The 19,676-nt window shown below is 49.5% G+C and overlaps 8 protein-coding genes across 8 annotated transcripts; 6 read left to right on the top strand and 2 right to left on the bottom strand.

The window, feature by feature from the left end:
* Positions 1–29: 29 nt before the first annotated feature.
* Positions 30–1,626, top strand: BDR25DRAFT_363497 (uncharacterized protein; the record flags this gene model as incomplete). Its single annotated transcript, XM_033696743.1, has 10 exons — positions 30–198; positions 224–290; positions 319–590; positions 619–687; positions 740–746; positions 835–896; positions 994–1,173; positions 1,272–1,407; positions 1,439–1,492; positions 1,545–1,626. The coding sequence occupies 10 exons, from the start codon at positions 30–32 to the stop codon at positions 1,624–1,626; spliced, it is 1,098 nt and encodes a 365-aa protein (XP_033539684.1).
* A 47-nt stretch (positions 1,627–1,673) lies between these two features.
* Positions 1,674–2,800, top strand: BDR25DRAFT_363496 (uncharacterized protein; the record flags this gene model as incomplete). The annotated part of the gene is made up of 8 exons (XM_033696742.1): positions 1,674–1,756; positions 1,798–1,843; positions 1,918–1,999; positions 2,043–2,176; positions 2,239–2,382; positions 2,450–2,481; positions 2,578–2,685; positions 2,746–2,800. 8 exons carry the CDS (start codon positions 1,674–1,676, stop codon positions 2,798–2,800), a joined length of 684 nt encoding a protein of 227 aa, XP_033539683.1.
* Positions 2,801–2,837: 37 nt separating this feature from the next.
* BDR25DRAFT_363495 (uncharacterized protein) lies at positions 2,838–3,969 on the bottom strand (the record flags this gene model as incomplete). The annotated part of the gene is made up of 7 exons (XM_033696741.1): positions 2,838–2,855; positions 2,890–2,950; positions 2,983–3,073; positions 3,113–3,176; positions 3,233–3,558; positions 3,596–3,935; positions 3,964–3,969. 7 exons carry the CDS (start codon positions 3,967–3,969, stop codon positions 2,838–2,840), a joined length of 906 nt encoding a protein of 301 aa, XP_033539682.1.
* Positions 3,970–3,991: 22 nt separating this feature from the next.
* BDR25DRAFT_363494 (uncharacterized protein) lies at positions 3,992–5,247 on the top strand (the record flags this gene model as incomplete). Its single annotated transcript, XM_033696740.1, has 7 exons — positions 3,992–4,297; positions 4,339–4,542; positions 4,599–4,713; positions 4,768–4,900; positions 4,952–4,986; positions 5,011–5,101; positions 5,139–5,247. 7 exons carry the CDS (start codon positions 3,992–3,994, stop codon positions 5,245–5,247), a joined length of 993 nt encoding a protein of 330 aa, XP_033539681.1.
* On the top strand, positions 5,125–6,110 carry BDR25DRAFT_298927 (uncharacterized protein). The gene is made up of 2 exons (XM_033689109.1): positions 5,125–5,620; positions 5,671–6,110. Exons 1-2 carry the CDS (start codon positions 5,272–5,274, stop codon positions 5,979–5,981), a joined length of 660 nt encoding a protein of 219 aa, XP_033539680.1. The 5' UTR covers positions 5,125–5,271; the 3' UTR covers positions 5,982–6,110.
* A 197-nt stretch (positions 6,111–6,307) lies between these two features.
* BDR25DRAFT_274001 (uncharacterized protein) lies at positions 6,308–7,259 on the bottom strand. The gene is made up of 2 exons (XM_033687384.1): positions 6,754–7,259; positions 6,308–6,680 (listed from the first exon to the last, which is right to left on the bottom strand). Exons 1-2 carry the CDS (start codon positions 7,188–7,190, stop codon positions 6,587–6,589), a joined length of 531 nt encoding a protein of 176 aa, XP_033539679.1. The 5' UTR covers positions 7,191–7,259; the 3' UTR covers positions 6,308–6,586.
* Positions 7,260–9,376: 2,117 nt separating this feature from the next.
* BDR25DRAFT_308109 (uncharacterized protein) lies at positions 9,377–10,544 on the top strand. The gene has a single exon (XM_033690965.1). The coding sequence runs from the start codon at positions 9,538–9,540 to the stop codon at positions 10,189–10,191; it is 654 nt and encodes a 217-aa protein (XP_033539678.1). The 5' UTR covers positions 9,377–9,537; the 3' UTR covers positions 10,192–10,544.
* A 1,295-nt stretch (positions 10,545–11,839) lies between these two features.
* BDR25DRAFT_298919 (uncharacterized protein) lies at positions 11,840–19,668 on the top strand (the record flags this gene model as incomplete). Its single annotated transcript, XM_033689108.1, has 8 exons — positions 11,840–12,184; positions 12,230–12,289; positions 12,343–12,458; positions 12,510–12,747; positions 12,894–13,508; positions 13,559–16,603; positions 16,649–18,584; positions 18,752–19,668. The coding sequence occupies 8 exons, from the start codon at positions 11,840–11,842 to the stop codon at positions 19,666–19,668; spliced, it is 7,272 nt and encodes a 2,423-aa protein (XP_033539677.1).
* Between the last annotated feature and the right edge of the window lie 8 nt (positions 19,669–19,676).

Raw genomic sequence — 19,676 nt, 5'->3', positions numbered from 1 at the left:
GACAAGGTATATAAGAAAGCAGAGAGAAGATGCAGAATTCAAACCGTTCGCCAGAACACCTAGGGGTTTATATATACTCTCTCTGCTATAAACTCCTCACTATACTACATGTCAATGTCCACAACCCCTCATCTTGTGATACGCGGTTCAAGTCCATGAGAGAGGAAGTTCCGCTTTGTGCAACTCATTCGGAAGAAAGTGAGCTGATGGCTGCACCTCTAAGACATTGATACGAGAATATCTTCTAAAGTTGATCGTTCGTGGAATCCACACGTTCCACTGCCATTTTCGTATGTAGATGTGGGTGGAACGTGAAAGAATGCTACATCCTCAATGGCCGACGATATACATGAGGCGCCAGCGCATACCCGCTCCGGACCGTCCTTTAATACGGCATCAGCCGTACACAAATGGTCGAGAGCGGTTTAAAGTGCGGGACGAGGACAGTAGTCGGGACTTTCTGGACTGTGCTATGCCTGTAGCCATGGCTCAACAAATTGTCCCCCGATTTTCAGGAACTCAGTCCTCTCCTCTCGCCTCCCCTCCTGAAATTGTGGTTTATGTAAGGTTGCTAAAGGTCACCCTGGGCTGTGGGTAGTATGGCTCAAGTGGTCTGAGGCTGTGTAGATTTAGGTGTTGTGTTACTTCGTTTGCGCGACTTGCACGAGGATGAATTTAGCCGAGTGGGTAAGGCTTTAAACTGTTGCAGTACTGTTTAGGACACGATGATGTTGGCTAGTTGGCATGTAAGGCAGCAGAGAGAGAGAGTTAAAGAATTCAGAAGATTTCTATATGGCTACTCTAAGGCTCTATCTCCTCTCGATACCACTTTAGCGTGATAGGAAATCACAGGCATCCTACAGCCACTTTTCAAGAAACACAGTGGAGGTGGCATGGTCAAGACGGAGCGACTCTAGAAAATATTTAAGGATAATAACTTTAGTCTTCGTTTGGCACTAACTGGAGGAGATGCGCTGTCCCCGGAACTTTGAGCAAATAAAACGAAGATGAACGCATCGTCTCCTGTTATAAGAGAGCCCTTCAGATCTACACTCCACCCAATATTGCCCTTGGTCTGGTCGACGCATCGGGGTAAGCTCTCTATCTATAGGAAGAGTTACTGGTTTGTAAGATATGAAAATGGTACAACAGGTTACGGTCTAGATGAAAACTGTTTGTTAACAACTCTGTAGCAGTGCGACCTTCTGAAGAAAGTAGTAGAAGGGATAGGTTCTGAAGGTTTACTTTTCTGGAGCTGACGTATAAAGCAGCTCAAGTAGAGATTCTGAACCCAGATCATCGAGATAATATATTCGCTAAGAGAGCGAAGTACCCTGAGACCGGGCTCTTAATTCGGGAAATATTTCATCAGAAGCCTCGAACCAAAGCACAGCTGACTGAGACTCCGTGACACCGAGCTAACGGTCCGCCAATTGAGTCGCGTGCCTACGAAAAGTGCCCCGGAGAGGCATGTGATGAATTCCGTTTACATGTGGCGTACTAGAATATAGTTTTGCCAGGTCTTCGACATTCACATTCGAAAGTGGGGTTTTCCTTCGGATATGTGTTTCTGGATCTATTGCTTCGATAAATCTGGCTAGCGGACAATGGAAGCGCGGTTCGTGAGTGATGGATTCATCCCACTGAACTCTATGGCTGTAATAACCTCGACCATGCTTGAATTGATCGCCCAAACCTTGGAGGAGTTGAAGAAACCGGCCAAGGGGAAAGCCTCTAGCAGTACTTACACGAATTCGTAGATGGGGATCTGGGTTAATGGGCGTTAATCTATTCTAGTCCAGCCTACTACAGAGAGGGAATCCTGCTACCATTCAGCCATATGGTAGAGACAAAGAAGCGTTTATTCTGCTCTCCTTGTTATAACCTGAATGGTATCTACGACTGAAAACTTTGTAGATGCATGTTGCGGACACGGTTTCGCAGCCACTAGATCAGGATTGTAGTGCTATCTCAAAGAATGCGTTAAGGAAAAGACTACGTTGCCACACACTTTGAAATTAACGGAGTCTGTAAGTGTGCAGCACCACGTGAGTTGGACTATGGTAAAACCTTTGCAAACGGAGAACACCATACAGTTTGTGGGCGGTGTTGGGACAAAGCTCTTTTGATCTACGTATTTCCATCAGCGGAGCGATTAGTAGCTACAACTGGGGGGGTAGGATGCAAGCTGGCTTCTTAGTCGTGTTTTGAAGGGATTAGCTTTAGTGTTGATAATAGGGGTCGTATATGGTAAAGGATCGTTTTGAGAAGTGTTTGGTTCGGTTAGGGAGACATCGCATCAATTTGCGAACTAACCTCGAGCCTGTAGATCATTTCGAATATCTTTCCTCCACAACGCCTGAGCTTTTTGAAAGCCCCGTAGTCCATTAATAGCATAGGTCTCAGTAGTTCTTAGTGTGGCATCAGGCTGTGAACCACACACCCATAGGATAAAGGAAGAAAGGAGTCTCACCTCATTTTGTAGACGAAATTCTAAGGCAACAAAGTGTTGAATCGCTCGCTCGACTTGGCGTTAGTGAGGTTATAGGTTGAGCCTGCCCCGCTGTTGTATCCCAGGTGGAGGCTTCCCCACATATCCGGCATCCCAATCAGGGGAGTTCCGCTGCCTGCTGACTTGTCGCAACCGCTGACTCCTGAAAATCCCACACCAGGATTACTAAGCTCGTTCCATCAGCAAGCCAAAATAAAATCTCAGAGATAAGTACTGCATGTGGCTTGTCTCAGGACCAACCAACATGGAAGAGAACTAGCTTCAAGCCAGCACAAGGACCACGGCTAATATAAGAAGTCTAGCTGTGTGCTCGCTATCACGGATGTCAGGGTTCAGTAGTCTCCTAGATTTTTTCAGTCTCCGAGAAAAAGCGGGACACTGTTTTGACCACAGTTTAGGAGAACTGAAAACTTGTGAGTGAAACGATCATTGTCTGTACTTTGCGATTGCAATCTTTCTTCTTCCCTCACAAATCTCCATCATATCTGAATAGGATAATCCTATCAAAGCTATCCCGCGCAGGTACGTATCGGCATCGGGTCTTCAGACTAGAAACGTTGACTGACACAATGAAATGCATGGGGCATCAGTCCCCAGAACTACTATCCCAGAGCCAGCAAGCCCGCCCTCCGCTGTTGAAGGTCCCGTGCGTTTCATGAAATGGCTAGATGGGCGTCTTAAGACTACGCTCGCTATTGCTCTATTTAGCGGTCAGGTCACGTTCAATGTTCTTCTCTCGAACATTTCTGAGCCCCCACAATACTCGTTCTCCAAAGACAAAGTACACCTCTTCGTCTCGATCGTTTGGTAATTTTTCACCCTGGCACTTGGTTCTAGTGAAATTACATCAATATTGATTTCGGACGTGTGGATCAAGAATTGGTTGCTACACCAGATCATCTTGTTAAGCTTGGGGCTGTTCGTGCTGAACTTGCTCTCCCTCGGACTTTTTTGTATTCCTGTTACTCGTGGTGAGCGCATATGTACCAGAAGTCGAGTAGGTGGTGTTTGCGTTTGTCTGGCTCGAGCTGGCATCTGCAGTTTGGCTATGGTGGATTTTGGTTCTATACTAGCGAAGGTGACTAGTATGTGAAGGACGAAAACTCATGCCATAGCATGGAAGGCTAACACAGATGAAAGATAAGAAGAATGATATAGTCGTGATTTGGAACCCTGATAAATAAATGTCGAATTCCAGGGGAGGAAGGAGTGGAGCACTATGTTTGTTTGCCCCTCTTCGGACATAGTTCCTCGCAGACATGAGATAGGCTATGGCGCACTGGAGGCATATTGCTCTAATTTGCTGAGAAAAACCGACAGCCCTGAACTGAAAGACACACGGGAGGATTGGGATTGAGGTAAGAGACGACGTCGGAGAAAGGTTTATGGTAACTGGAGGGAAAGGTCCACGGGTCTTGGCAATCTAATTTTCACATGCATCAGTTTCAGACGCCCATCAACTCCTTTTTAATATGCATCATGGAAAGCCAATTAGGTCTTTTAGACGTTAGCGCTGGATATTTTTCTCAAATTCATCTTGTCAAGAAAGTTGGGCGCCGAGATCCAACCGTGCGGCCAAGGAGCCTAAACGCGACTTTGCGGAGAACCACTCGTTCGCCGACAACTAAACAAAGCGCAAAATTGAGCACGGAGTCGACCGAAACTCCTGTTCACCCTCCCTCTCGTCTAACGTTACTCTTCATAAGGTTTATCATCATCTCACCGCCTCAGCCCAACCTCGACCTCAATCTCCATCTTCTCTATAAAGGCTTCGCCGAAGCCGCCGTCGCATTGCGCATCGAGCCGTTATGATGCGCCCATCGAAGATCTTGGCAACACGCGATCTACGGCGAAGCTTCAGAATGTGGAGGCGGAAAAGGGTAATTTGCAGGGGTTCTCCAGAATGCGCTATTCCTGAACGAGATGATGGCATGCAGGGACCCCCTTTTCCTCAAATTTTCACAGTTTCCCGCTGCCACGATTTCACAAGCCTTGTGAAACAGATTTTAAAGAAAATCTTCAGGTCGACGGTTAGAAGAGTGTAATTCATGCATTCGACTTCGCAAGCATTAGACGAAGAGATTAGAATTATGAGGAGCGCGAGGCGTGCACCGTTTCGCAGATATTGCACATCGCCAGCCATGATATCCTCCCAAACCCAGATACACCCAGCGTCATTTGCACCCCGTCCAATCAGACCTGTACCTTAATTTACTCAGCGGTCCAAACCACATGTTCTTTGTCACGGTAACCAGGGTCACAAACAAGGCTCTCTGCACACTGCACCCAAACAGCTACCCTCCGAGCCGACCACTTAGACTTGCATCGTGGCACGGATCGCCATGATTGGCGGGACCTGCTGCACGACTTCTTATGGAAGCGGCAATCGTGCCTGTAATAGGATGGCAATTTCCGACGGTGGTCGCGACGGACGGCGAGGCTGGCCGGGTATTGGCATAAAGACGATGCTGGGGGTGAGGGGTGGAGAGGGAAATGAGCCGGTGGGACGCGAGCTTTGGGAGACGGCACAGCACAGTGCACAGAGAGGGACAAGATGGAATATAAACAGGCGGGAGGTGGTATTCTTTCGTTTCTTTCTGTCTTCTTCATCCTGACATCCATCAAGTGATCGTACACAGTCGTTCCATACTGTATCCACTCTTTCCAACACAGCTTCATCGAGCATCCACATTCTTTCAGCTATTCTTACTACATCTATCCCCATACATACTTAATCCTACTCCAACACCCCTTTCAAAATGAAGTACACAACGGCCATCCTCGCCCTCGCGGCCGCCGTCTCCGCCCAAGGCATTTCAGACATCCCATCGTGTGCGCTCGCCTGTGTTGCCACTGGTGTGCAAGGTGTAGGATGCAGCATCACCGACTTCAAGTGTGCCTGCGGCAAGGCTGATCAGCTGACACCCGCTATCACGCCGTGTGTCCAGTCTGCGTGCAGCGCGGCTGATGAAGCGAAGGTCATCACTGTCCTTGGAGGCATCTGCGCAGCTGCGGGTGTGCCTATCAATGTCTCTACGCCGCCTGCAAGCTCGGCTGCTCCAGCTACGTCAGCACAAGTAGTTGAATCCAGCGCCCCTGTCTCGTCTGGTTAGTAAACAATCATGTGAAAGAAAGGATTGACGTTAACACTTCTCCAGCTCCCGTTGCCACTACCTCAGCCATTGATACCTACCCAACCGCCTCTGCCGACTCTTGCGCCGTCGTCACCATCACCACCACCGTCACCCTTGGCAAGCCTAAGCATTCATCCATCCCTGCCCCAACTGCTCCTTACCCGACCGGTCCTGCTCCGTACCCATCCTCCCCGACTGGAACTGGTTCCTCCTACGTAGCTCCTACCGGCACTGGCTCGTACACATCACCACCTCTGTTCACCGGCGCCGCCAGCGCTATTAAAGTGCCCGCGGGTGTTGCGGGTTTGATGGGCCTTGTTGCTTATCTTTTGTAAGTGTGCCGTTGTGACGAGTGGGGATTTATCCTCTGAGAGGGTAAGGGAGATGGATTGGAGCATTTTTTGTGTATAGTGATACCCGTCCGGGTGTGCAACCTTGTATGTATGAAGAATGTAGCCATAATTCTTAATGAATCGTGCACGAAGTACGACCTTATTCTTTCCAGTTTTTTGGCCTGCTATTATGAAGGGACTGTTAAAGAGGGGAGTGGTGTATGGCAGGGATGACCTTGCAAGAGCACTTGTTTCAAAACACTTTGTGGGTAGGCCGGTATGAAGGGTGGATTTAATGAACAAGGTGGCTGAATATTTTGATTGATTTGCTTGAGGTGGCGAGGAGGATGTAGGAAGCAACGAAAAGACGATGAAACGACTAAGGAACTTTCCTTCAACTACCTGGATGATTAGCCCAATGACTTTTCAAGTTTTGGTAATTTCCCTAACGCATAGGGCGACTACTAAGGATAATTTCCAAGGCCGTACCAGTTTCCGCTTAAAAAATTTGCGCGGAGTACTCTGATCATCTTCAGCCCTCCCATTCCGGTTCCGGGGCCTGGAGGGCTCTCGCAAGGGCTTAATCATCAGTCGTTTCATCAAGCTGACTATCCTAACCTAATCGGCCTATCTTCATTAAACCGAATAGGAGCACCTTCACGCATGACGCGGGAATAGATGAATCCCACCCAGAGAAATAACCTTTGTGCGCCGGGTAAGCCTGCGATCGACCCAGATGCCCAAGTGAATGAGTGTTGAGAGAGAAAGAACTTACCAGTTCACCAGATGTGTGCAGAGGAGAAACGCGTGATCCATATGTCCACCACCTAGGAATTCCCTCATATACCCGCTCACCCCGTCCGTGACCATTCCGGGTTGGGGTGTACTAGCCAGTATGATGTAGCCGATTAAGTAACACACTGTGGCTGCCCCCATTTTGTAGAGTTGAAGCTGCGCGTATCGTGCTTTGTTGAGAGTGCCCCTGGCAGCAGAACTATGTTCTGCATAAAGAATGATTGCGGTTGTGATGGAGGACAGGATCCATCCCCAGAGTAGGGCGAAGACGAATGCGGAGCGGTAGAGCGGGTGGAGGAGGCAGAAGAGGACTGTGATGAGACATAGAGCAGCTAGAATAAGCTGGCTTTCGTGGATAATGCTAAGGGCCAGTGGTATGGAGCGCGATGTGAAGAAGGGAAACGCTATAGCGACCATAGTTGAAGTTGCGATCTTTGTGCGATATGGGAGGGAAAGGGAGACTTGTAGCTAGGAGCGTGGTGGAGGTGGTGTTGGATTTTTCTTGTCTCGAGTTGCTCACTTGAGGCTGAGCATTATTGATGGATCTGCATCCTTGCTCTGGGGTCACCAGATCTAGATTAACAGAAGGCAGATTTCAAAACACCTCCAGTTTTCTATTGCGAGTCACTTGGTTTCTCATGAGAGGGTTAAATTTGTAGACTAGAAATATCGGAGAGGGGAAATGAAGCCGATGAGGTGTTATTGGCGCTCTGAATTCAGAGAGTACAGAGTCGCCAGCGCTGCAGCCCCACACATCAACATGTTTCCCCGCTCTGCACACAAACTGGCCACAAAACTCACTATGTACTACTTACCTTAACTCAACCAATCAAGATTTTCGATGAGGCCCTTTGGCCAAGGCGTGATGTAACTCAGGCGTGATGCATCTGGAGTCTCCAACCTACCTAAGCCTAGGGAGTCACACTTCAGCTCCAGACTCTACTCCTAACTGCTTGCCAATGCATCCCATTATCACGACTAACGGTCTATCTCTCTCAACCTTTCCCTGCAGCTAGCTCCGAAGCCGCGTCTTCATCTATAACCTGAAATCGTCGGTCCGATTCACTTCCTCTCCCCTCCACTTCTCTTTTGTCCCCCTTCGACCCGTCGAAAATTGGCCAAGAGTTGTGGGGTCTTGCATACTTGTCATGGGTATTGGTAACTCTTACCCCTAGAAGGTTCGAAGCTTTCAGGAGGGTTCCAGGAGTAGCTAGAGGTAGAGCATAGCGTGCATCACTTACCTCGATTCAAGGTATCTTTGCCGAGGAAGCGAATGGTCTTAATAAGATGATAGCACATCCCCCGAACCTGCCATCTACATTCGGGGGGGTTCGCTGCTCTTAGTGGTAGAGAATATTTGATGTGTTCGATAAGCCTGCGACAGTGATGCCACATTTTGCCCCGGATTCACACACTTAGACAATTCAACAATCTCACAGCCATCTTTTCAAGACAAGTCACTGAGGTATAAAGCAAGACAGCTTGGACTTTCTCTAATATTCCACCCATGACGAGCATGCCTGCTCGGCTCATCATCTCCGTAGTATTCCTCTTCTTCTGTTCACTCTCATCTGTATGCGCCCGCCAACCCTGTTCAACGACTCCTCTACTGGTGCGGTGTGCGATGCCTTATTTCCAGATGGGAGGGCAACCAAGGGTGGTAGGTCTATAAAACTCAGAGATGTCACTAATGGCGCGTGTTTTGCGTATGGTTTGGAACGTTGCGAGAATCTCGGCCGCTGCCTGTGGAATGCTTTGGGGAAGATCCTCCTGAGAATCATGTTCTTGTGGTTGAATATGAGCGTCAATATCTCCACTCAATCTCGTCGAGGTTGAATTGGAATGGCAAGTGTTCCCAAGCATTTAGGATAAGGTGGCCAGAGAGTTTGGAGACGAGAGTGAGAAGACAGCTACGAGATGTGAGTGCTCTATTGGCTTGCACCTCGTAAAACAAGCCCCCTAGCTGATAATTTGATGGTACACCATTGAGGCTGGTGCCTACGATCCAAATGTACACGGCTTCTTGAAAGATTTCCTCGAGGATGCGATAAGTGGCCGAACTGGTCCAAGATACAGGGTATATATTAGGGCAATCGTAGTCACCGGTGAAGCGTCAAAAAAGCCATAACCGAACTTCAAGACCTTGCGCTTGATGCGGCGGGTAACGATCCGGCTAGAGTCTTGGATGCTATCGACCTATCTCTAGTAATAGGGCATGGAGCGGCTATGTATTCGCGAAATATAGTGTTGAGACAAGTCTTATTCGAGGGCGATCATTTCATTCATGCCGAGTTGTAGGGTAACTTCGGGGGAGATCTGAAGTGTGATTGTGCAAAATGTGTCTGGGCCAACCAGCTGTGGATTATTTCTCATTACACCACTAGTCAGTCTTCGAGAGCCTCTTTTCTCAATCCTTAATCGAAACGCGAACAGCGGCGACATTGTGATCTCATATCGCTTATTTCACTGTTTAAGGTAAGCTGGAGGATCAGCATGGTCGGAACGCTCGGAACCCCTGGTCAAGTGCACATCCGCGCTCGTCCGGGGTGCAGCAGCCGCGAAACAAGCTTTGAAAGGGGGCGTTTTAAGTCACAAACTTCCCTAGACGCCTCCTTCACACCTCTTCGCGTCAGACTGTCGCTTTTGCTTTGTTGTATAGCTTCGCCACGCTCTTTTGGGGATTCGTTTCACATACTTTCGTCCTTCTTTTAATACAATTCCAAATAATACTCAACGTCCACCTACTTATCAAAAACCCATCATTATGCTTCGCACCGCGGCCTTGATCACCATCCTCACCGGCCTCACCGCGGCCCAAAACCAAACCATCGAATGGTTCGTCCCCGGCGCTGAAGGCTCCGATCTCCTCGCCTCCGTCGTTACTGCCAACCCATCCACCACCATCCTCCACCTTAGTTGCCCGACCAACGTCGACAGCTCTGACTGCGGTTTCGGCCCCGGCCTTGCCTTCTCCATCATCTCAACCACCATCTATGAAGCCGTGATGTCAGAATCCGACTTTACCATGAGCGTTAGCTGTGAGCACAACCTCCAGAAGAGCGAAATGCCTTGTTTTGTGTCGAATGGAGGCGAGGGTGCGAATGATCCTGGTACGACCACTGAGACATTTAGTGGATCTGAAATTGGGTTTTTGACCGCGACGGTTACGGCGGGGGCAGAGAAATTGAGTGCGACGGCGAGTGGCGCGCAGAGCTCGGACATGGTGACGAGTATTGGAACGAGTGGGTCGGCTTCTGCTGCAAAGTCGCCTACGGCTTCAGGTGCGAGTGCAACTGCGAGTGGGAGCGCAACGGGGAGTGCAGCGAGCGCGTCGAGTACTGGTGCAGCGTATAGGTTTGGAGTTGAGGGTGGCGCTTTGTTGGCTTTGGCAGGTGCAGCGGTGGTGAATGCCTGGTAGGCGGTGGTCGTTAATAGTAGGGGAGAGTATAGGGAATCTGAGGGGAGGAAGTGACAATAGAGGACTGAAACATGTAACATTGATCAGAGATACCCCCGGAGCCACGCGTGGTGTATGTATCTCTACATCGTGCTATCCCGTAAAACGAAAGACCATTATGGCAGACTCCATCTATTGAACCTCAGCTGGGAAATAGGGAGAGTCTCTCAAGAACACAGGTGCAAAATTCCGGCCGATATATCCTCTGTCATGGTCCACGTTAGGAGATAGAATCCGGTGCATACATGGGCGAAAACAGGCTCACAAATATGTTAATAGAAAAGCTTTATCAAAAGTCGTCCATCCCATCAAGCCCTCGGGAAAATGCTGCGACTTCTATTCGCCTCTTTGGTCCATGCGTGCTGGTAGCGCTGGACCGTGCCCCAGACCGCAACTCACCACTTGGCAGTCTTACCCTCCTTCAGCCGCACAAAACAACAGCGAGTGCATATCGCCCTTATCGTCTGCTACCCAGCCGTCTTGTATCAGTCATACAACTCTGGGCAATGCACTCATGATGCGCACTACTAACCTTGGAAAAGAACTAAAATGCCGATGTTCTCAGCCCTCCAGACTGATTTATCAGCCTCGGCCGGTCGGCGGTCCCTAATTATCTCATCGAGATCAACGCCATAGCACAAACTTCAAAAGGCGTATTCCAAATGATAGATGCAGATGAATGCTAAATTTTCTTCGTTCGCCTCAAGATGAACACCATGAACGTTCGTCAGCACTTCAACAAGGATCAACCGCTCTGCAGAGAGACCCGTTAGCTGATGCGACACTTCAACCGCGCAAGAGCCCGACGAAGTGGAATGAGAACCAGGATGTAAAGGCGGTGTCTCCCTCATGGGGGCATTCACCGCGGTTCGCGGCCTTTCCGACTGTCGAGGTGGTCGCACAAAATTCCATCCTACTCCAGTCTCGAGACACTCTATCTCAGAACGATGGCCCAGGGCCTAGGCTAGGGCTGGACCGCAGTCATGCTGCCACCGTAACGTTACCCGTAAGCCTATCTCAAAGCCTATCTCTGAGCGTATTTCTGTGCCAGTTGACTGGCTATGGAGCTCCAACGTATCAGAGTCGAGAATTTTCCCCAAATACGCTTGGCACTGCTTGGTCAACCTTACTGAATATCTGACGTATACAACTGCTCAATATGTGCAGGCAAACGTCTTTGCAGGCATCAACCACGTTCGCCTACTTTCTCCCGACCGCGTCGGTGAGTATCCCATTTCGCCGCTGAGTGGCGTACATACAGCCTACCTGATTCTGAGATGGTGGCCATTCTATCCCAGCTTCATAGGGCTGAGCCTACAGTCCGGCGTTCGAGACGGAGAGGAGGTGTGCATCAAAGCACCTAAGCACTAGGGTGCTGTGCAGGAACATAGCCTCTACTCGCTGTTGCGTCATGATTCACCATTTGCAAGCAACAACACCCTGTGACTTTTAGGCATCATAAATGTTGCCCGCTCGCAGGCTGAAGATGTGATATTTCGGTCTATGCACATTCCCTTTAGTACAAGTGTTGTTCAAAAGCTCCTTGGGACTCGTTTCCCACCTTTATCGTGCTCGAACATCGCTCATTCTTGCCATCATCTTTTCTAACATGTTTCTTTCTCTTTTAGTTCACTTTGTCTTCGCATCCCTTGTCTCATGCTTGAGATTCGACAAGGCGTATCTTGGCTACAATCTCAACGAGAATCAATCAGCTACCGCACCTTTAGAATACTGGGGAGAATGGAAGGGTCATGATTTCCACCCGTCACCATCTAACTGGAGGTTTCCATTCTACACTTTGTTCTTGGACCGGTTCGTCAATGGAGACCCAACGAATGATGATATCAACGGTACGGTATTCGAACGTGATCCGCAAAGCAATCAGCTTCGACATGGGGGTGATTTGGCAGGCTTGGTCGACAGTCTCGATTACATTCAGGGGCTAGGTGTAAAGGTAGAGTCATATTGCCGACCGAAGGTGCTAGGTTGATTTGATTAGGGTGTCTACATCGCCGGTTCACCATTCATAAACGACGCTTGGAAAGCCAATGCGTACTCGGTAAATTTGCACCACCGTTTCTACCATTCGAATACTCGCTAACAGTAAGACAGCCGTTGGATCTAACCCTCCTTGATAAGCATTTTGGGGATATTACTGCATGGCGAGCCGCAGTGAACGAAATCCACAAGCGGGGCATGTATGTCATTCTCGACAATACGATGTCAACGTAAGTGTTTCCCTAGGCACACTCTCTCGATAGCTAATACCTCTCTCGCAGCATGGGTGATTTGATAGGCTTCAACGGCTTCCTCAATTCCACGGCACCCTTTCGGCCAGAGGAACATAAGGTGTCGTGGAAAAGCGACCGACAGTATCACGACTTCTCGTTCGGGAACACCTATAAAGATAAATGCGAATATCCTCGATTTTGGAATGAGTCTGGACTCCCGGTGTTGAAAGAATCCAGCCCAATTTTTAAAGAGCTGGCTGGATGCTATGATAGCGAATTTGATCAGGTTCGTCACAGCCTCTCCTTCATCACGCATGACGGCACATCGTATCTTCTATTGAGAAGATTGGCAGTTCAATTCCTTCCTGTCTACTCTTCCAGTGTCGATACCAGCATTCTATATTCCCTGTGCTGATAGCTTAATTACCACAGTATGGCGATACAGAAGCGTTCGGCGTCTTCCCTGATTGGCAGCGCCAGCTCTCAAAATTCGCCTCCGTCCAAGACCGCTTACGAGAATGGGTTCCTTCAGTACGAGAGAAGCTCCAACACTTCTCGTGCATGACGATAGCAATGCTTGATATCGATGGTTTCCGTTTTGACAAGGCCACACAAGTCACTGTAGATGCCCAAGCCGAATTCGGAGACTACATGCGGCAATGCGCTCGGAAGTATGGCAAAAACAACTTCTTCATGCCCGGTGAGATCACTGGGGGAAACTCTTTTGGTTCCATTTATATTGGACGAGGGAGACAGCCTGATCAGGCCCCTAAGAATATGACGCTAGCTATCTCACTGACGAACAGTTCCGATGACAAGTGGTTCCTTCGGGCTCCGGGCAAGAATGCGCTCGACGGGGCAGCCTTCCACTATAGCATCTACCGATCACTCACGCGGTTCCTAGGAATGAGTGGAAATCTAGCTGCTGGCTACGATGTCCCAATAAACTTCGTAGATGCTTGGAACACCATGCTCACCACGAATGACATGATCAATGCTGAAACGGGAGAGTTTGATCCAAGACATATGTATGGCGTAACGAATCAGGTAAAGGCTTGTGGAACTCTATCATTTTTGTATCGTGCTGATTATACTAGGATGTTTTCAGGTGGCCTGCTATCAGCCATGGTACCGAGAGAATGTTGCTCGGTCTCTTTGTCACAACGCTTTATATCCCAGGCATCCCGCTCCTGCTCTGGGGCGAGGAACAATCTTTCTATGTACTAGACAGTACAGCCGACAATTATATTTTTGGGAGACAACCCATGTCGTCTGCGTTAGGCTGGCAGAACCACGGCTGCTACGGCCTGGGTAGCTCACAGTACCACGACTTTCCTCTCGATGCCGCGCTCCATGGCTGCCACGATGATACCGTAAGCCAGGACCACCGAGATCCTTCGAGTCCCGTCCACAACATCATTAAGACAATGTACTATCGGCGAACCCAGTACCCGGTTCTGAACGATGGCTACTTCCTTCAATCACTCTCAAATCGAACTCGTCTTGTCCAACTCCCAGGATCAAATGGAACTGCCACCGAGTTCGGCATATGGAGTGTAATGAGGGATCAATATCCCGGAATCCAGAATTTAACCAGCAACACAACTCAGATGGTTTGGCTGGTTTACCAAAACGAAGACCATGATGTCAAATACAAATTCGACTGTAAATCCAATGACGCACTGATTTCTGCATTCGATGAGGGCACAACTCTGAAGAATCTTCTCGCTCCCTACGACGAAGTCGAACTCAGTGCCAGTGACACAAAGCTAGGTATTGATGGTTCTGAGAAGTTCAATGGCTGCGTGGAGGAACTCGACATGAAGGCCTGGGACTTCAGGGTTTACGTACCAAAAGAGAGCTGGCTTCCTCCGGTACCGTTGATCACGAAATTCCTTCCAGGGCACGACGCTCAGATCGAGTCCAAACTCCCCCTGAGTGCTGAAAATGCCGTTGAAATCGAATTCCAGTTCTCTGAGCCAATGGATTGTAATCAGATCGCCGACAACCTACTCATTACATCCGATACTGAGGGACCTCTATCCGCGACCCTGGACAAAGATTCTGTTCAATGTTCCAACGTCTCGAGTTCCAATCCCTCCCGTCTAGTTGGCGGTGTCGTCTCGACTTGGACATGGAAAAGCACGTTACGCAGCGTTTCGCATGGTATTTATACGATCACCGTTCGTAATGCTAGCACAGAGGACGGGGTACGTTTCACAAATTCTAACGATCGCTTCATGATTAGGGTTGGACATAAGGATAACCCTATGGTCTTCCCTCGAGCTGCAAACTACTCTACCGGAGTCCTGTACAAGGACTCAAATGGCCTGCACGTATCACATCTAGCATCTGGCGCGAACAAATGGAGATACTCACTGAATTGGGCGTCGAGCTGGAGCGACTGGATGGACTACAAAGGCGGCAACACTAGCTTGGCTAAGCAGCCTTGGTCTGGGACGAAGCGCCAGAAATGGGAAGGCGACCACGTCGTACTTCAATACTGGAACCGGATAACTGGAAGCAGCGATCATGTTCAACACGCAGACGCAAATTGGAGAGGCCCTTCAAGACGATTCCCGCATTTGTTTGCCCACGGTTCGTTTAACGAATTTGGCTTTGACAGCGGTCTCGATAATTCATTTCGGCAAGACAACGATGGCAAATGGAAGTTCCATCTGATGACTGAGTGGCCTTCAACCATTCAAGTCAATGTGTGGGGTCTGAATCCGGATGGCAGGCCTGATGCAGGATTCGTTATGGGCGACATCGACAATGATGGTGTGATGGACCGACAGCCTCCGGATTCGGTTGCACCGAATGTGCTCAACATGTCCCTACTACCAGCCCCTCCACATTTGGCCTATCGAATTGATATTGATGATGCCAATATGACCTACAAATTTGTCCCAACTGGAAATAGGGCCATTCAGGTGCTCATGTTTGGGCTTCTTTGGTCACTCCCAGTGTTAACTGCAGCGGTTAGTATATGGGTTTACATGGGCGCTTTCTATGGTGTAAAGTTTAACAAGATCGGAGTCACCAAACAAACTTTCGCCACGCTATCCTTTTGGCGTCGCAACACATTTGAAAGACTCCCCGACGAAGAGATGGAAGAAAGGCAGAAATCTCACCTCCATCTCGGCTTCCCGAGGTCGCGAGATGCCTCTCCAGCGCCAGCATCTACCATTTCCTTTGGGGCTGCGAAGAAAAGGCCCATGATCCTCATCGCGACAATGGAGTACGACATCGAAGACTGGGGAATTAAGATCAAGATCGGTGGTCTAGGTGTGATGGCGCAGCTTATGGGCAAGAATTTGCCTCATCAAGACTTGATCTGGGTTGTTCCCTGCGTCGGAGGAATTGACTATCCTATCGATACTCCGGCAGATCCAATGACGGTGACCGTTCTCGGTACTGCGTACGAGGTCCAGGTGCAGTACCACAAACTCAACAACATCACCTACGTGTTGCTGGATGCACCAATCTTTCGACAACAATCTAAATCTGAGCCATACCCTCCAAGAATGGATGATCTTGATTCTGCCGTATACTACAGCGCCTGGAACGCCTGTATTGCTGAAACAATCAAGAGGTTTCCCATCGACTTGTACCACATTAACGATTATCATGGCGCTGCGGCACCCCTATACCTACTTTCCGAAGGACGAACAATCCCCTGTGCACTATCACTCCATAATGCAGAGTTTCAAGGACTATGGCCAATGCGCACACCTCAGGAGCAGCAAGAAGTGTGTCGTGTCTTCAATTTAGACCAGTCGATTGTGGAGAAATACATCCAATTTGGAGAAGTCTTCAATCTCCTGCACGCCGGAGCAAGCTATCTCCGAGTCCACCAACGCGGATTCGGAGCGGTTGGGGTGTCGAATAAATATGGCAAAAGGTCTTACGCTAGATATCCAATCTTCTGGGGTTTGAAGGAAGTCGGGAAATTGCCGAACCCGGACCCTAGCGACACGGCACCATGGAGTGGAAAGGAAGAGACCGAGATCATCACGGTTGATCCGGAGTACGAAGCTGGTCGCGGAGAGCTGAGAAGACAGGCTCAAGAGTGGGCGGGTCTTGAGGTAGATCCCGAAGCTGACCTCTTCGTATTTGTTGGCCGGTGGAGTAACCAGAAGGTAATACCGATCCCACTAAGGTGTTACGCCTGCTAACGAATGTAGGGTGTCGACCTTATAGCAGATGTATTCCCCGCTGTCCTGGAAAAACATTCTAAAGTACAATTGATTTGTATCGGTCCTGTCATCGACATGTATGGGAAATTCGCAGCATTGAAACTCGGGAAGATGATGGAGAAATACCCCAAGCGGGTCTTCTCGAAACCAGAATTCACAGCTCTTCCACCGTATATCTTCAGTGGCGCGGAATTTGCTCTCATTCCCTCTCGAGATGAGCCGTTTGGACTCGTAGCTGTCGAGTTCGGCAGGAAAGGAGCGCTTGGTGTCGGTGCTCGAGTTGGAGGGCTAGGTCAGATGCCTGGATGGTGGTTCACAGTTGAGTCGACCACTACTCAACACATGCTACATCAATTTAAGTCAGCGATCGAAGAAGCCTTGTCCTCAAAAACAGAGGTAAGAGCAATGATGAGGGCTCGATCCGCCAAGCAACGGTTTCCAGTGGCGAAGTGGGTTGAGGACCTCAACACGCTCCAGCAAACAGCGATCCGCATACACAAAGAAGAAAAGGATTCAGTTCATCATGGGATCTTCCGTCCACGTTCGAGGTCATCCACGAAGAATCTAATGCCCGACGATTCGTTCTTTTATCCAGCGTCTCGAGCAGTTAGCAACGACCGGTTATCCACTTACGAAGCCCGGGACAGTCGCGATGATTCCCCTGGACCATCAACCGATATCCGCAGTAGCAATCTGCAACACAGTCTCTCTCTTGGTCTTCGATCTGGACCAGGCCATCTTGCAAGTCTTAGACCCGAACCACCGCTACAACACCGCGACACCTCTTCGCGCCCACAAACGCCAGAGATCCATGAGATTAGCCCAGAGGGTCTACCACTGGGGAGCCAGCCAACTCTATATAATAATGACGAGCTCTTTATTAGCCGCCACCAGGCCGAAGCAAATTATCGAGAAGTAGAACTGCAACGCACTATGAGTGCCCTTGAAGGTGGCCTAAGAGAGTCTTCAGACGATGCGCATCTTTCAAGGGGACGCAGTAAATCACGCACTCCCCGTCCACCTTTTCTCGACGAGGGGTCGGTCTCGAGGTCACGGTCAAGGCATGGCCTTCTTGATCCAGGCTCCCTTCCGCTGCGTGTGAAGTCTTCACACCACAGACGCACCCGGTCGTCTGCCCTTGACTTGAAGGATATCAAAGGTAATAAATCAGACTTTAGTCTGCAAAAAGTAAATCCGACTTTTAATGATACAACGGGCGTATACTACAACAAGTTTGAGACCATGCTTAGTAACCTGAGCGGCAAGACATCCGAAACTAGTCTCTGCGTCGAAGAATTCCTAGTCGAAAGCGAAAAAGAATGGTTCAGAAAGATGCGCAACGAAAGACTCAGAAGAGGAAATCGACGATTAAGCCCCAGTCCTAGCCCCGCATGGCCTCGATCCAGCTCCCAAAGTGCTCGAAGCCGTAGCGTGTCTCCGTACAGCTCTCTCGATGAGAATGAGAGTGATGATGTCCTAAGTCAGGCGTCGACCGTTGACGAATTCCTTCTCGGCGAGAATTATCGACGGCCGTCGTTTCTCAAGCGATGGATGCAGACTCGAATCGGTGATTGGCCGATTTACTCTCTGTTGCTTGCCCTGGGTCAGATCATGGCTGCGAATTCGTACCAGATTACTTTGCTTACAGGCCCACAGGGCCAGACTGCAACGAAGCTGTATGTTCTCGGCGCAGTTTTCATTGTAATGTCTGGTGTCTGGTGGGGTTTGTTCCGGATGCGGCCCTCAAAGTACGTGCTTTCGGTCCCGTTTGCTTTTTATGGCACTGCATTCTTGTTCGTGGGTATGGCACCCTTCGCAAAGGCTGGGTCAGGGAGGGATTTGGTACAGAATATTGCAACAGGGCTTTATGTGGCGGCATCGTCGAGTGGGTCGATCTTTTTTGCGCTTAATTTTGGGGATGAGGGTAAGTCTTCTTCCCGTGGTCTTCTCTGCTCATCACGCTGGTGCAACAAGAGCAATTCATGACAGGTCTTTGCGTCCTGTTTATGTTCACCTTGATCCCAGCAAGAAGTTTTGCAGATAAATTCCACTCTGGTCATGTTCGAAATCATGCGCTAACAAACTATTTAGGTGGCGCGCCCATTAAGTCCTGGATCTTCCGAGCGTGTTTGATCCAAGGAACTCAACAGATCTACATCACAGCACTGTTCTACTGGGGCAGCACCATGACAACGTCATCAGCCAACAACACTCTCACATCATCGCCAAAAGCTGCAGCGATCACGATCCCGATAGCTATCTTCCTGTTCGCAATTGGCGTCATTCTCCTCACTTCGCTTCCTCCATATTATCATCAATCTCCTGGGAAGATCCCTTCCTTCTACACCACCCTCCTACGGCGAAAGATAGTTGGTTGGTTCTTCATCACAGTAACACTGCAGAACTACTTCCTCTCCACACCTTACGGTCGCAACTGGTCCTACCTCTGGAGTTCCCGTATTGCGCCGCATTGGGCAATCGGCCTTCTCGTCCTCGCATTCTTCGTAGCCATCTGGTCAGCCTTCCTCTTCCTCTTCGCCAAACTCAGCAAAAACCATTCCTGGATTCTCCCCATCTTTGCCATCGGTCTCGGCGCCCCTCGCTGGGCGCAAATGCTCTGGGGCGTCTCTGGAATCGGCACCTGGGTACCTTGGATGCCTGGCGGTCAAGTTGCTGGGGCTCTCGCGGGCCGCTCGTTATGGCTTTGGCTGGGCGTGTTAGATGCGCTCCAGGGTGTGGGGTTTGGGATGATGCTTTTGCAGACGCTGACGAGGATCCATATTGCGGTGTCGTTGGTGTTGGCGCAAGTGTTGGGGACGGTGGTGACGATGGTGGCGAAGGCGACGGCGCCGGATAGGGATGGGCCTGGGGATGTGTTTCCAGATTTTTCGGCGGGAGTAGTGGAGGGGTTGCGGAAGCCTTGGTTTTGGATTGCGTTGGCTTGTCAGCTTGCTGTTCCGTTAGGGTTTTTCAAATTTTTTAGGAAGGAGCAATTGAGTAAGCCGTGAGGGGAGAG

The sequence above is a fragment of the Lindgomyces ingoldianus genome (genome assembly GCF_010093535.1).
Source record: "Lindgomyces ingoldianus strain ATCC 200398 unplaced genomic scaffold BDR25scaffold_70, whole genome shotgun sequence".
NCBI lineage: Eukaryota > Fungi > Ascomycota > Dothideomycetes > Pleosporales > Lindgomycetaceae > Lindgomyces > Lindgomyces ingoldianus.
The sequence above is the reverse complement of the archived record's forward strand: the minus strand, read 5'-3'. Positions and strand labels throughout refer to the sequence as shown.

Excerpts from the sequence above, each read along its gene's own strand:
- BDR25DRAFT_274001 (XM_033687384.1), bottom strand. The coding sequence starts at position 7,190 with ATGGTCGCTATAGCGTTTCCCTTCTTCACATCGCGCTCCATACCACTG. Across the intron at positions 6,681-6,753 it reads TGCACACATCTGGTGAACTG|GTTATTTCTCTGGGTGGGAT; the intron begins GTAAGTTCTTTC and ends CGGCGCACAAAG.
- BDR25DRAFT_308109 (XM_033690965.1), top strand. The coding sequence starts at position 9,538 with ATGCTTCGCACCGCGGCCTTGATCACCATCCTCACCGGCCTCACCGCG.
- BDR25DRAFT_298927 (XM_033689109.1), top strand. The coding sequence starts at position 5,272 with ATGAAGTACACAACGGCCATCCTCGCCCTCGCGGCCGCCGTCTCCGCC. Across the intron at positions 5,621-5,670 it reads CAGCGCCCCTGTCTCGTCTG|CTCCCGTTGCCACTACCTCA; the intron begins GTTAGTAAACAA and ends ACACTTCTCCAG.